The sequence below is a fragment of the Bufo gargarizans genome, chromosome 3 (assembly GCF_014858855.1).
Source record: "Bufo gargarizans isolate SCDJY-AF-19 chromosome 3, ASM1485885v1, whole genome shotgun sequence".
Classification (NCBI taxonomy): Eukaryota; Metazoa; Chordata; class Amphibia; order Anura; family Bufonidae; genus Bufo; species Bufo gargarizans.
In genome coordinates, this window is record NC_058082.1 from 346,893,151 (window position 1) to 346,908,582 (window position 15,432).

A 15,432-nucleotide genomic window follows, 5' to 3' on the forward strand; every position below is an offset into this window, starting at 1 on the left:
GAAGAACAAAGGTTTGGCATAAGGTGCATATTCTGTAAGGTTGCTACTAAGTAGCACTATCTAAAATAATGATGAAAATAATTTAGCGGAGGACACCGAACAGGGAGTGAAATATTTCAAAGCCTGGTTGAAGAGAAAATTTATGGTAACCAGAGCTCGATATACAACCAAATTCACAAAGGCCCAAAATGTTCGTATTTGTTCATCTGTTGCATCAACTTAAATGCAGCTGAACATTTTAGACTGTATTCAGCCCTAGTGGTTTTTGTAAACTTTTATTGCTGGTGTGTCTCCAGTGCTAGCCTATGGAGCAAAATTATAGAAAAAACACATCTTTACATTAGAAAAGACACTTTTTGTTTTCTCAAAAGTATAGGTTATTCATGTCAAGCAGTTATGCTTGCAGTGTTGAGTGGTCCAACAAATGCTCCATATGTTCCCTGTGTTGACCTGAGATATTCAGTTTCAGCTCATTCTCTGGAGGTAGCCTCAGACCACTGCTTCCGCAGTGATATTCACTGAAACACAGTGTCAGATCTTAACATAGCAAGTAAGTCTCTGACGTTTTATAAAAAAAAATTGATCTTCTGATAATAGTTGTTAAGAGTAAACTGGGTCATATTATTTTAAATTGAAACCAAAAGTATAAGGGCAATCGGCAAAATAAATTACTTTTATATTATATTTTAATTTCAGGAATTGTTTTAGTAATTATTTTGATATACGGTACATACTGTACATATATACAGTACTATGCAATATATTATTTTCAATAAGGGCATATTATGATGTCCACCAGTCTTGCAAAAACATCTTAATCTCATGCATGTGCTGTTACTGTGAGTAGCGACTCATGCACGAATATACTTTATAACAGATCCGAAGTGTCGTTATGATTGGAGCGCGTGCCACAAATTCCGAGTTTGGATTCATTATGAAGTATTGCTTATTACTATTCTAAATTAAAGAAATATTTGGCGTGACCACTGTCTTCAAAACCGCATCAGTTCTTCTAGGTACAGTACACTTGCCCAACATTTTTGAAGTACCTCGGCAGGGAGGTTGTTCCAAACATCTTGGAGAACTAACCACAGGTGTTCTGTGGATGTAGGCTTGCTCACATCCTTCTGTCTCATCATGTAATCCTAGACAGACTTGATAATGTTGAGATCAGGGATCTATGGGGGCCATAACATCACTTCCAGGATTCCTTGTTTTTCTTTAGAGTCCATTCACACAACAATATTTTCGGTCCTCATCCGATCCGCAACCATTCATTTCAGTGAGGCTACAAAAGATGCAGACATCACACCGTGTGCTGCCAACATCCATATGTCCCTTCTGTGGCCCAAAAAAAAAAAAAAAGAGAACATGTCTTATTCTTGTCTGTTTTGCAGACAAGAATAGGCATTTCTTACAAAAGGTGGGACATGCTTATCCGCAAAATGCGTAATGCACATGGCTGGTATGCATGTTTTGCACAACACAAAACAGATGCAGTTGTGTGAATGCCCCCTAATGCTGTAGATACTGCTTAACCCCTTCACGCAACATCACGTACATGTACGTGGGGGAATGTGGTGCCTCACCGCATCCCCACGTGCATGTACGTGATCGGCTTTCACTGTCAGCGCAGGGACCGAAGCGCTGAAGGTTCAGTGAAGCCGGCGTGCTGGGGTTGCTAGGCAACCAGAGAAGCCGGAAGGAACTGTATTGGAGCCCTGACCCGCCCACGATCGCTGTGATTGGTCCAATACTGCAGAGGGACCAATCGCAGCGCATCGGGGCAGGTAACGGGGGGTTAGGGAGGGACTGTGTGCTTCTCCTTCTCTGATCGTCCCCATTCCTGTCAGGGAAGCGATCAGAGAAGGAGATAGTGTGACAATCTGCTAGGGCTGCAGCTAACGATTATTTGAATAATCGATTAGTTGCCGATAAATTTCTACGATTAATCGATTAATCGGGAAAAACGTCAAAATTACAAAACAAAGAGGTTTATATGATCTTACTTGAAAAATTATGGGGGATCTGTGAACGACACTATTATGGGGGATCTGTGGACGACACTATTATGGGGGATCTGTGGACGACACTATTATGGGGGATCTGTGGACGACACTATTATGGGGGATCTGTGGACGACACTATTATGGGGGATCTGTGGACGACACTATTATGGGGGATCTTTGGACGACACTATTATGGGGGATCTGTGGACGACACTATTATGGGGGATCTGTGGACGACACTATTATGGGGGATCTGTGGACGACACTATTATGGGGGATCTGTGGACGACACTATTATGGGGGATCTGTGGACGGCGCAGTTATGGAGAGGGGGATCTGTGGGTGGCGCAGTTATGGAGAGGGGGATCTGTGGATGGCGCAGTTATGGAGAGGGGGATCTGTGGGTGGCGCAGTTATGGAGAAGGGGATCTGTGGGTGGCGCAGTTATGGAGAGGGGGATCTGTGGGCGGCGCAGTTATGGAGAGGGGGATCTGTGGGCGGCGCAGTTATGGAGAGGGGGATCTGTGCACTGTTATGGGCATAACAGTGCACAGATCCCTTTCCCCATAACAGTGCACAGATCCCCCTCCCCATAGCAGTGCTATACACAGACCCCCCCCTCCCCATAGCAGTGCCATACACAGACCCCCCTCCCCATAGCAGTGCTATACACAGACCCCCCCTCCCCATAGCAGTGCCATAGACAGATCCTCCCCATAACAGCCCCGGCCCCGATGCTTAGTCGGACTAATCACTGCATCTTTATTTTACCTTTTACAATGACGCTCCAGTAGCAGGCAGAGCGGACGGCGGCGTAACGTCACTCACTCACGTGACGCACCTGCTCCGCCCACTTCAAGAATGAAGGAGGCGGAGCAGGCGTGTCACATGAGTAAGTGACGTTACGCCGCCGTCCGCTCTGCCTGGCTGTTACATGAGCGTCATTGTAAAAGGTAAAAAAAAGATGCAGTGACCGCCCGCCCGCATAGCAACGAATCGGCGATTATTCGATAACTGGATTCGTCGACAACGAATCCAGTTATCGATTATAATCGATTACATCGATTAATCGTTGCAGCCCTACAATCTGCTGTACCTATGACATTTATACTAGTCATGGAGCACTGCTACTTAGCGCTCCATGACTAGTATACTCGTCATGGCATTCAACTGTCACCATGTCTGCAGACATGGCGACAGCGCTGAGTGCCGGCTGTTACACACAGCCAGACACCTTGGGTCAATGCCGAGGGGGGTCCTGTGACCCTCCCCTCCCCCCCCCGTATCGGCAATCGCTGCAAACCGCAGGTCAATTCAGACCTGCGGTTTGCAGCGCTTTATGTAGTTTCTGATCTCTGTGGTGGATCAGAAACCTAAAAATTGCCAAAAATCTAATTTTTTTACCCCCCCCTGCACCCCTGAATTCATTTATGTGGCAGGGGGGCGGTTTGTGGGCGGTGCGGCAGTTGCAGGAGGCGGGCAGTGCGGCAGGCGGGATCGCGATCCCCCGCCCCCCTCCCATTATAATAATCGTTGGTGTACAGTGGTATACCAGGGTGTCAGCACATTGCTGACACCCTGGTATAAACGGCTGACATCGGTGATGCGATGTCAGCCGTTTAACCCTTTCCATACCGCGGTCCGTACGGACCGCGGTATGGAAAAGGTTAACAGCTCAGGGAGCTCCCTCCCTCTCCCATCGGAGGGCTGCTGTACCTTTGCAGCCCCCCGATGGAGAGGGAGAGAGCCCCCAGACAGCCCCCCGAGAGCCCCATCCTTACCCTTCCCCGTCTGCGCAGTTCTGACCATAACTGAGCAGACGGGGAAGGTCCCCATGGCAACAGGACGCCTTCTCAGGCATCCTGCTGTCCATGGTGCTGAACAGATCTATGCTAAAAGCATAGATCTGTTCAGTGTAAGTAAAATATAGTGCAGTACAATATATATATTGTACTGTACTGTATTATACAGACATCAGACCCACTGGATCTTCAAGAACCAAGTGGGTCTGGGTCAAAAAAAAAAAGTAAAAAAAGTAAAAATCAAAAAACACATTTATCACTGATTAAACATGAGAAAAATAAAATTCCCTACACATGTTTGGTATCGCCGCGTCCGTAATGACCTGATCTATAAAACGGTAATGTTACTTTTCCCGAACGGTGAACGCCATAAAAATAAAAAATAAAAAACTATGATGAAATTGAAATTTTGCCCACCTTACTTCCCAAAAAAAGGTAATAAAAGTGATAAAAAAAGTCGCATGTACGCCAAATTTGTACCAATCAAACCGTCATCTCATCCCGCAAAAAATGAGACCCTACTTAAGATAATCGCCCAAAAACTGAAAAAACTATGGCTCTTAGACTATGGAAACACTAAAACATAATTTCTTTGGTTTCAAAAATGAAATCATTGTGTAAAACTTATATAAATTTAAAAAAAGTATACATATTAGGTATTGCCGCGTCCGTATCGACCGGCTCTATAAAAGTATCACATGACCTAACCCCTCAGGTGACCACTGTAAAAAAATAAAAATAAAAACCGTGTAAAAAAAGCAATTTTTTGTCATCTTGCGTCACAAAAAGTGTAATGGCAAGCGATCAAAAAGTCATATGCACCCCAACATAGTGCCAATCAAACCGTCATCTCATCTTGCAAAAAATGAGACCCTACTTAAGATAATCGCCCCAAAACTGTAAAAACTATGGCTCTTAGACTATGGAGAAACTAAAACATTTTTTTTGTTTTAAAAATGAAATCATTGTGTCAAACTTACATAAATAAAACAAAATGTATACATATTAGGTATCGCCGCGTCCGTGACAACCTGCTCTATAAAATTACCACATGATCTAACCTGTCAGATGAATGTTGTAAATAACAATAAAAAAAAAACGATGCCAAAAAAGCTATTTCTTGTTACCTTGCCGCACAAAAAGTGTAATATAGAGCAACCAAAAATCATATGTACCCTAAACTAGTACCAACAAAACTGCCACCCTATCCCGTAGTTTCTTAGATGGGGTCACTTTTATGGAGTTTCTACTCTAGGGGTGCATCAGGGGGGCTTCAAATGGGACATGGTGTCAAAAAAAACAGTCCAGCAAAATCTGCCTTCCAAAAAACGTATGGCATTCCTTTCCTTCTGCGCCCTGCCGTGTGCCCGTACAGCAGTTTACGACCACATATGGGGTGTTTCTGTAAACTACAGAATCAGGGCCATAAATAATGAGTTTTGTTTGGCTGTTAACCCTTGCATTGTAACTGGAAAAAAAAAATATTAAAATGGAAAATCTGCCAAAAAAGTGAAATTTTGAAATTGTATCTCTATTTTCCATCAAATCTTGTGCAACACCTAAAGGGTTAAGAAAGTTTGTAAAATCAGTTTTGAATACCTTGAGGGGTGTACTTTCTTAGATGGGGTCACTTTTAGGGAGTTTCTGCTCTAGGGGTGCATCAGGGGGCTTCAAATGGGACATGGTGTCAAAAAACCAGTCCAGCAAAATCTGCCTTCCAAAAACCATACAACGCACCTTTCACTCTACGCACCGCTGTGTGGCCGTACAGTAGTTTACGGCCACATATGGTGTGTTTCTGTAAAAAAACGGCAGAGTCAGGGCAATAAAGATACAGTCTTGTTTGGCTGTTAACCCTTGCTTTGTTAGTGGAAAAAATTGGTTAAAATGGAAAATTAGGCAAAAAAATGAAATTCTCAAATTTCATCCCCATTTGCCAATAACTCTTGCGCAACACCTAGGGTTAACAAAGTTTGTAAAATCAGTTTTGAATACCTTGAGGGGTGTAGTTTATAGAATGGGGTCATTTTTGGGTGGTTTCTATTATGTAAGCCTCGCAAAGTGACTTCAGACCTGTAGTGGTCCCTAAAAATTGGATTTCTGAAAAATTTCAAGATTTGCTTCTAAACTTCTAAGCCTTGTAACATCCCCAAAAAATAAAATATGATTCCCAAAATAATTCAAACATGAAGTACACATATGGGGAATGTAAAGTCATCACAATTTTTGGGGGTATTACTATGTATTACAGAAGTAGAGAAACGGAAACTTTGAAATTTGCAAATTTTTCCAAATTTTGGGTAAATTAGGTATTTTTTATGCAAAAAAAAAATTTGTGGGACTTAATTTTTCCAGTGTCATGAAGTACAATATGTGACGAAAAAACAATCTCAGAATGGCCTGGATAAGTCAAAGCGTTTTAAAGTTATCAGCACTTAAAGTGACACTGGTCAGATTTGCAAAAAATGACCTGGTCCTTAAGGTGAAATAAGGCTGTGTCTTGAAGGGGTTAAAGGGGTTCCCCGGGAATTAAGAAAATTAGCGTACTTAAATATTACTTTATTACAAATATATTCCCAAATACCTTTCATTAGTTAGCAGGACAAGTTACTTCACAACACTGAGGTAAAGAGCTGCCTCAGCCTCTCGGCTCTACTTGTCAGGGATTATGATCCAGAATACAGATGATATGATCTTCAGCTGAATACAAGTGCTGCTGCTCATTAGCCACAGCCCCACCCTCCTCTCTGTACTTCGTCTCCACATGAACTTGTCTTGTTCATGCTTATTGCAATTGTTTTGTATTATGTATGTGCACTATTTTTCATATGTATAGCACCATGGAATGAATGGCACTTAAATAATAATAATAATGATAAATACTAACAATAATCTGTTTGCCCCTGATTGCTCCCTAGACAAAATGAGCCATTCTAACTAATGAAAGTTATTTCAGAATATATTTATATATGACATTGGCTGTATGTTTGAGGTCATTGTCCTGCTGCAGAATAATTTTGGAGCCAATCAGAAGCCTTCCTCATGGTATTGCATGATGGATAAGTATCTGCCTGTATTTCTCAGCATTGAGGACACCATTAATCCTGACCCCGTTGAGGACTTTAGACACAATGGTCAGCCAAGGAAACGTAGTGCAGCAGATGAAAGACTCATTTGAATGGGGCTGAGCTGCGCCTAGGCTCATGTAACTGATGGTCGTGACATCACCTTGGGTAAGCTCAAAGGAGCGCCAGGGCCTTCTCAAACACCTGGTTGGTGGGGGTTTCGGGTGTTAGATCCTCAGAATCAGATGCTGATGACTTATCCAGAAGATAGGTCATCAGTTACAAAGAATCAGATAACCCCTTTAAATAAGCATGATTTAAACATAATATTCCCTCTTACAAATTCCTTACAAAGTTTCTAAACAATGACAGAATATAGAAAAGTTCAAGACACACAGTATCCCTTTACTTAAGAAAAGAGATTGGCATTACCAAGCAGAAAAGTAATTATATGCATGTGTATAGAATATACTGTAAATGGAAAGTCATTACAGGGCCTTGCTGTCTGCCTTATGCTTGTTCTTAAGGTGGTTGTAACCTTTTTGTCCTTTTGCAGGTGATACAAGTGTACATGAGTTGGACAAATGCATCTGTGCCAGTTCCACAGTGGCAATTAGTAGGTGTTCAACGAGTAACAATCCCTCTGAGTGGATCTGTTAAGGCTTCTTTGTCAGTTTTGCCTCGACAGAGAGCAGTTTGGACAAATCATTGGATTCTTGAACCAGGAAAATTCAGCATTTATGTTGGCGGTCAGCAACCATTTCAAGTAACGAAAGTGCCATCTAATGTTTTGCAGGCTAGTTTTACAGTCCAGGGTGAAGCACGCCCTTTAAATACATGCTGAATAGACCCCGGATGGGGCTATACTACTTTCTCCAGTTAAAGGGGTTGTCTGAATAATGTTTTTGTTCTTTGTATGTTTCTAATCAAATTTAAAGGCTTTACCATGCACTTGCTGCATCTACAGTTGTTTATTTCTCAGATTTCACTGAGGATCACATGACCTGTGATGTCAGCCTCTTTCCCTGCTCTGATGATGTTTCATGCACAAGCCTGAGAGCAGATATGTCTGTACACGAGATGTCACTGTGCTGGCCACACCCCCTGCACTGCCGTCTGCTGCTGCCTGCTCTCTCCCTGGATTCTTCAGGAAAAACTTTAACCCCTTCAGCAGCACAGACTCGGGGCTGAAGGCTTTACTAAGTAGCTGCAGGCAGTGAGGAGCTAACAGACTAGAGGAGTTCTGCAGAGCATTGCACAAGAACTGGTAGGGGGAAGATCCTGTGTGTATCAGCTGTGTCATTGTACAGCTGGAACTTGTAGTCCTTCACATACAACATGCTGCTGAGTATCCTAGCAGTCAGACATGTCACTCAGGGCAGCAGTGTGATTGACAACCCCTTTAAATTAAACTTTAATTCAGCAACAGTTAAGAGCTTATTCTTTTGGCCAGTGCCACATTGTCAAATTGTATTGTTTGGAGACCACACAATAAAACATTTGTAAAATAGTTTTCACAGTTTACTTCAAGAATGGTAATGTATGTTAAAATATAAATTTTTATAAATTGTCATATTGACATGAACAAGATACATTGTGGCTGCAATGGTGTATACATACAGTAAATTCAAGATGGCCAATGTTTGTGGTTGGGAGCCATCTTGTTTCCTGTTTGGACCAATTTCAGTCCATGTGGTTTATCCAAATATTGCTTCAGTATTGTGACTTGTTCCAGTCTTCTACCCATCAGAAAAATATCTTTGCCAGTAGGGTTGTTTCAATACCAAAATTTTGATTCAGTTTCGATACCATAAAAAAGTATTGCGATACTTGATACCAATCGATACCACGCAAAAAAAAATAAAAGCCAAAAAAGCCGTGTGCATTCAACATTTTATGGAACGTCCAGCCCATAATCGAGCAGTTCAATCCTATTTTTTTGGGAAACAAGGTGACAAAAAAAAAATGGCGAATCGCAAAGTTTTTCTTTTCTTTTTTTTCTTTTACGGCGTTCACCGCATAAGAGAGACTTTTTTTATATATTTTATTTGTAAAATTGGGAAAGGGGGTGATTTCTACTTAATATTTAGGTGTATTTTTTTAAACTTTTTTTTTTAACAGTTTATTTAATAACCATTTCCCCCTTAGGGGGCTAGAACCTGGAATCTTTTAATCACTTGTCCTATTCACCCTAATAGAGCTCTATTAGGATGAATAGTATCTCACACTCTCCCTGTGCATAGTGCACACAGCAGCAGGGAGCTGACCATTGCAGCCAGGGCTTCAGTAGCATCCTGGCTGCCATGGTAACCGATCGGAGTCCCAGGCTTACACTGCTGGGGCTCCGTTCAGAAGCTGCCACTGCCACCAATGAGAGGAGGTGAGGGGACTCTGTGGCCACTGCCACCAATGATTTTAATACTGGGTGGGGTCGGGCGCACTGTGCCACCAATGTTCTTAATACTGGAGATAGGGAGGGCGCGCCACCAATTATAACTAACGTTTAATATACAAATACAGCCGGCGGCAGAAACACATTGCCGGCACCCGACCTCTGACAGGGCGCAGCGATCAGTTAACCCCTCCCCTCCTCCACCCCTCTGCGCTCTCATTCATGACGCACGCTAAGAGCAGCGTGATCCATATTCTCTGATACTAGGCTGTGCGGCCTAGTATCGATAAAAGGCAAATCCCGCTATCGTATCGATACTGGACTAAAAGTATCGATTGGACTTCAAGTTATCTACACTTCAAGCGGTTCTGCAGTGGACATCTACCATCAGTCCTTCACCGTGCTCTACTCATTCTTCCTGCTTTGGATTCAAGTATTGTTAACCAGAATCGTAATGGAGTACTCAAGCCATTAGTTTGCTTTAAAGCATCTGTGCCAACAAAGCAAAAATCTAAAGACTAAATATGTGGTATTTGAGCTGCTCCTTCATCTACTCTGCCTCACCTACTGTATAGGTTTGGCGGAAATTGTGACAAGTACCATGGATTTATTAATCAATGCACGTTATGCTGTACTTCGGTGCACATACTGCTCACTTTCCGACTGACAGATCAAAGGTGCTGTGTATTATTATGCTTCTGACATTCAAGGATGTAGCCTGGGCAGGCCTTATTATTAAAACCGATGTTCGCTGAGATAATCTAAAAGAGCGATAAGCAACCCTTGGCACTCCAGCTGTCCAGAAACTACAACTCCCAGAATGCTTCATACACTTCAATAGGGGTTAGAAGAACAGCCGAGCATGTTTGCATGCTGGGAGTTGTAGTTTCACAGCAGCTAGAGTGCCAAAGGTTGTGATCCCTGATCTAGTAGCATTCCTAACAGCAATGCGACAAGTATTCAATGATCCTAATTGGTGTGCGACAGTATTGGCGCTACGTCAAGGCGGGTGCTCTGTTGCCAAATACGCCACAGAAATCAGGCTGTGATTGATATTGAACCATGGCAGTAGTAGCGGATCCTGATATTTCTGATGAAGAAACCATCTCTACCAGTACCACTAGTAAATCAGTTATTCATTCAACTCCAGCCATAGCACTCAACATTTAAAAAGAAAAAAAAAATGTATCTCCAAGTTTCAATTTGATTATCAATGGTTATCCACCTCTGCCATGGTAGATTCTGTGCTAAACTTTATGGACATTTGTTTTACTAAGATGCATGAAGCAAGAAGCGCCTATCATCATGGAAACTGTAGATGGATCTCCACTGAATTCAGGCTATTGACCCTTAGTAACATAGTACATAAGGACGAAAAAAGACATTTGTCCATCCAGTTCGGCCTGTGATCCTGCAAGTTGATCCACAGGAAGGCAAAAAAAAAAACTGAGAGGTAGAAGCCAATTTTCCCCACTTTAGGGGAATATAAAAATTCCTTCCCGACTCCAATCAGGCAATCAGACTAACTCCCTGGATCAACGACCCCTCTCTAGTAGCTATAGGCGGTAATATTATTACACTCCAGAAATACAAGAGGCCTCTCTTGAATTCCTTTATTGTACTCACCAACACCACCTCCTCAGGCAGAGAGTTCCATAGTCTCACTGCTCTTACCGTAAAGAATCCTTTTCTATGTTTGTGTACAAACCTTCTTTCCTCCAGATGCAGAGGATGTCCCCTCGTCACAGTCCTGGGAATAAATAGATGATTGCAGAGATCTCTGTACTGACCCCTGATATATTTATACATAGTAATTAGATCTCCCCTAAAGTGAATAACCCTAATTTTGATAATCTTTCAGGGTACTGTAGTTGCCCCATTCCAGTTATTACTTTAGTTGCCCTTCTCTGGACCCTCTCCAGCTCTGCTATGTCTGCCCTGCCAGAACTGTACACAGTACTCCGTGTGGTCTGACGATTTGTAAAGTGGTAGGACTATGTTCTTAACATCTATCCCCGTTTTGATGCAACCCATTAGATAATTATAGAGCCTAATCATCACAAGGTTTTATCTTTCTTACTAATTTCATCTTCACATTTTCAAATCATTTTGGGATTACCATGGTTACAAGCACAAAACCACAGGAAACCAAACAAGTTTCTTTTCCACCAGAGGACCGCATCTCACAGACTTTATAAAAACAGCCTCATGAAAAGACTGTAGAGGACCATGAAGCACTTCCTAAACTACCATCTGATTATGAAGAATTTGCTGATGTATGTGATGAAAAGAATGCTGACAAACTTCTCCATATTGATTTTATGATTGTCCCATTGAACTGTTCCCTGGATCGGCTATACCTTATGGAAGCATTAACCACTAGCAGAGCCAGAACAGAATCTGCAGATGAAGCAGATGCACCTATATTTTTTTTGTTAAGTAGAAAGATAGCTACTTGAGACCTTGTGTTGATTACAGGGAATTGAATATAAGCACAATAAAGAACCCTCTGCCATTGATTCCTGAGTTTGTCATGCAAAAATCTTCACCAAACTGAGTTTGTCATGCAAAAAACTTCACCGATCTTCATTGTGCATATAACTTTGTATTAGGCCAGGTGATGATTTGAAAAACCGCATTCAGATCATGCTATGGACATTATGAATATATGTTAGTCTTTCTGACTTTGCAATGCTCTTACAACTTTTCAACATTTTATTAATGTCATCTTCAGAGACTTGCTAGTGTTGATTTATCTGGACGATCTATTAATCTGAATATGAATCTTGAGAACTGTGCTGGAGCGTTTCAGAACACATCAACTCTATATTAAGTTGGAGAAACGTGAATTCCATCAGAGATCTAGTCCTTGGGTTATAGAAATGTAGCTTTTCTTATTTTGACATTGGTGACCCATTATCCTGATCAGATATGTTAGTTGTAGCTAGATACAGAGGTATGCATTATCACGTTAAAGCTTTTTTGTTTTACATGTAATATACCTATTCAACCACCAGATGGTGCATGGAACAAGTGTTCTAGCAGAAGTACCGATATATATATCTACACACACCACAAATAGGAAGACAGATTGAATTTTGATATACAGACGGAAACAAATGTATCTAATAATGTGAGACTAAAGATAATCTACAGTTCAAATCAATTAGTAATATAGCAAGCAAGCAGTAGCATGTTTTTAGTAAATAGGCCCTTAGTAGCTAAGGAGGTACAGTATTTATCAGCCTATGTCTAATTATCTTTCTGAAGCTCATCTTCATCTTAGCATCCTCTCTTCTCTAGCTATTAGGCTGTCATTTTCCCCTAATCATCTGATTTTCTCTGCCTGTTGCCCTTCATCCTCCCCACCTCTCAGACCTCTCCATTGTCCCCCCGAGCTTTTTTTCCTCCTGCGGGTCTTTTTCTCCCATCCTGAAGCTGCTGCTGATAGGTGTCCACTTCTCTCATTCAGCAGCAGCCAATTATCCTCCTTGTCCTCTCCCAGCCGCTGACCCCTCATCCCCCCTGCTCACTTCCCCCTACTCTGCTCCTCTGCATAAGTTTAATTATCAGCAGGTGATCCTTTCTCTCTATCTTTCAAAGCAGTAATTGCCACACAGTGCTGCACCTGTTTAGTTCGGTATCTGTGCGGATTTGGATGCGAGTTAAATCCTCTGCTCTGTGAAGAGTCTACATTTTACAGTACATATACATTTAACAGTACATATACAGTATACTCAGTAACAGCTGCACAATGTAATAGCTTTATTACAACAGGCATGAGCCATTTACTAGTAAAAAAAAAAAAAATAGACATATTAGGCATCACCGCATCCGTAACAACTTGCTCTATGAAAATATCACGTGATCTATCCTGTCAGGTGAAAACAATAAAAAAATGGCTAGAGCAAATCACCCTTTAGATCATAGATCCGAAGTTGATTCGTTCAAATACATACATTTTAACCCCTTAACGCAAAACACGTGCATGTACGGTGGGGGATGCTGTGGCAGAACGCATTCCAACGCACATGCACGACAGGCTGATCGGGTGGGTGCAGGAGCTGCGCCCACCCAATCACTTCAGGGGTCCGGCAGTCCCTAATAGCCGGGATCCTGCTGTATCCGCTGACTGCTGTTTACAGCGATGCCGGCGGAATAACCCCTTTTATGCCACGGTCAGCGCTGACTGCAACATAGAAGTGGTTTGCGGCAGGTGAAGGAGTGCATCGGGTGCCCACGTTGCTGTGGCAGGGACCCAATGTGTGACAAGGCAGCCAGATGCCGTGCAGAGGTTGCCCAATGCCTTGCACGGCATGGGGACCTGCCTTCTACAGGTGCCCAGGAGATCCAGCCTCGGGCAACCTGTTAGTGTATTACTCAGTGTAATCCACTAACAGTCAATGCATTACAATACAGATGTATTGTAATGCATTTCAGAGGGGATCAGACCCCCAAAAGTTGAAGTCCCAGAGTGGGACAGAAATAAAGTTTTTTAAAAAAAGTTTTCAATAAAAAAAAGAAAAAACGCCCCTTTTCCCTGATTTTATAATACAAAAAAGAAGAAGAAAAAAGAAAAAACACACATATTAGATATCGCCGCATCCGTAATGACCGGCTCTATAAATATATCACACGATCCACCCCGTCCGATAGACACCATAAAAAAATAACTGTCAAAAAAAGCTATTTTTGTCACCTTACATCTCTAAAAGTGCAATACTAAGCGGTCAAAAAGGAGTATACCAATCTAACCGTCGCCATATGTGTGGGGTCTCGCTCCTGAACATAGAAGCCCAATGGCTTAGGTAGGTTTAGCGTAGGACCCGCCTGACTTGAGACCACCTTGTCGCTTGGTAGGCGGGCACAAATTTGTATTGATCAAAATATATTGGCTAAGTGTCTCAGATTTTATATATCATATCAGAGTGAGGATTTTGTCCATATATAATGCTTGCCAACATAAAATAGACATATGGGGAATGTTAAATAATAAATATTTTATGAGGTATCACTTTCTATTTTCACAGAATTTTTCAATACATAATTTGGATAGGTATATTGCAAAAATTTCGCTGAAAAATTGAACCTACTTTAAAAATTAACTTTTAATGGATACTTTATAAGATAAATCCCAAATAACAATATTTTTACATATATATAGATTTAGATAACGACTGCAGTATATTTTATACTGGCTGCAGTTTCATATCTAGCATAGAGAGTTCACAGGGTTCTTTTGTGTTTCCAATGTGTATCACACTAGATAAAAAGATTGTTACCACTCACGGTTACCGACGGTGATTCACAGTGGGTCCCAGACCAGGTTTTCAGAGGATGACTGGATGTTGAGTTCCGGATCCGAATACCCTTGATATTCAGGTGTAGGTGCGGTTTCTCCACTATCAGTTTTGCCAATATGGTAGATTGGAGAAAAACGGAACAAAAAATAAGAAAAAGTAGGGAGGTCTAACCCTAAACTACTTGTGAGTCCCTGCCTAAAAGTGGAGAGACCCTCTGCCTAAATGCAGAGGTATCACCCCCTAATGAGGCGACCCCACTTATCGACGGCTAAACCCTGAGTGGTAGCCCTGAGGATAAACTCCCAAAACAATATAGTAGATCCCGACGCGTTTCTCACTGTCACTGGTTTGGTGACAGGATCATCAGGGGATATCAGATGTAAGTGGCACAATCGCCCAAAAAGTTTTTAAGCCAGATGAGAGCTGCTGGTATTGCTGCTAGGTGGATGTAGAGATGGCAGTCCAGGCCGATCCCTAATTCTACTGCCCTTAAATACCCCATTGATTAAGTGAATTGCTTACTGTAATGTGATCGCCATAGGTGTTCCGGCGTGCGCTTCACAGGCAGGCATTTCCGCCCTGTGGAACGCATGTGACGCACTTCCGTGCGTCCCATAAGGGGTGTCCCTATTCGTGTGGTGAGCTGATGCCGGTGGAACGCAACCGCGTCATCATCGTGCGTTCCGGAAGTGCTCGTATGAAGCCGGATGTGACGTTTCCAGTGTGTGAACCGCATCTGGAACGCACATTCGGCCGAATAGATGATGTTTATTAGAACTGCGAGGAGAAGAATATTCTCTGATGTATGCATTGACACCTAAATAGAGAATCATTACTTTTTATAAAGTCCGGTAAAGACAC

At 42.1% G+C, this 15,432-nt stretch overlaps 1 protein-coding gene across 3 annotated transcripts in view; it reads left to right on the top strand.

Annotated features, from left to right (window-relative positions):
* The window catches only part of LOC122933124 (probable beta-D-xylosidase 5), a 51,536-nt gene extending 43,410 nt beyond the window's left edge, over window positions 1-8,126 (top strand). For all 3 annotated transcript variants that reach the window (XM_044287916.1, XM_044287917.1, XM_044287915.1), the window contains exon 15: window positions 7,433-8,126. In XM_044287916.1, coding sequence (XP_044143851.1) covers window positions 7,433-7,720 — 288 coding nt within the window. In that variant the 3' untranslated portion in view covers window positions 7,721-8,126. The remainder of the gene's footprint in view (window positions 1-7,432) is intronic.
* Window positions 8,127-15,432: the final 7,306 nt, after the last annotated feature.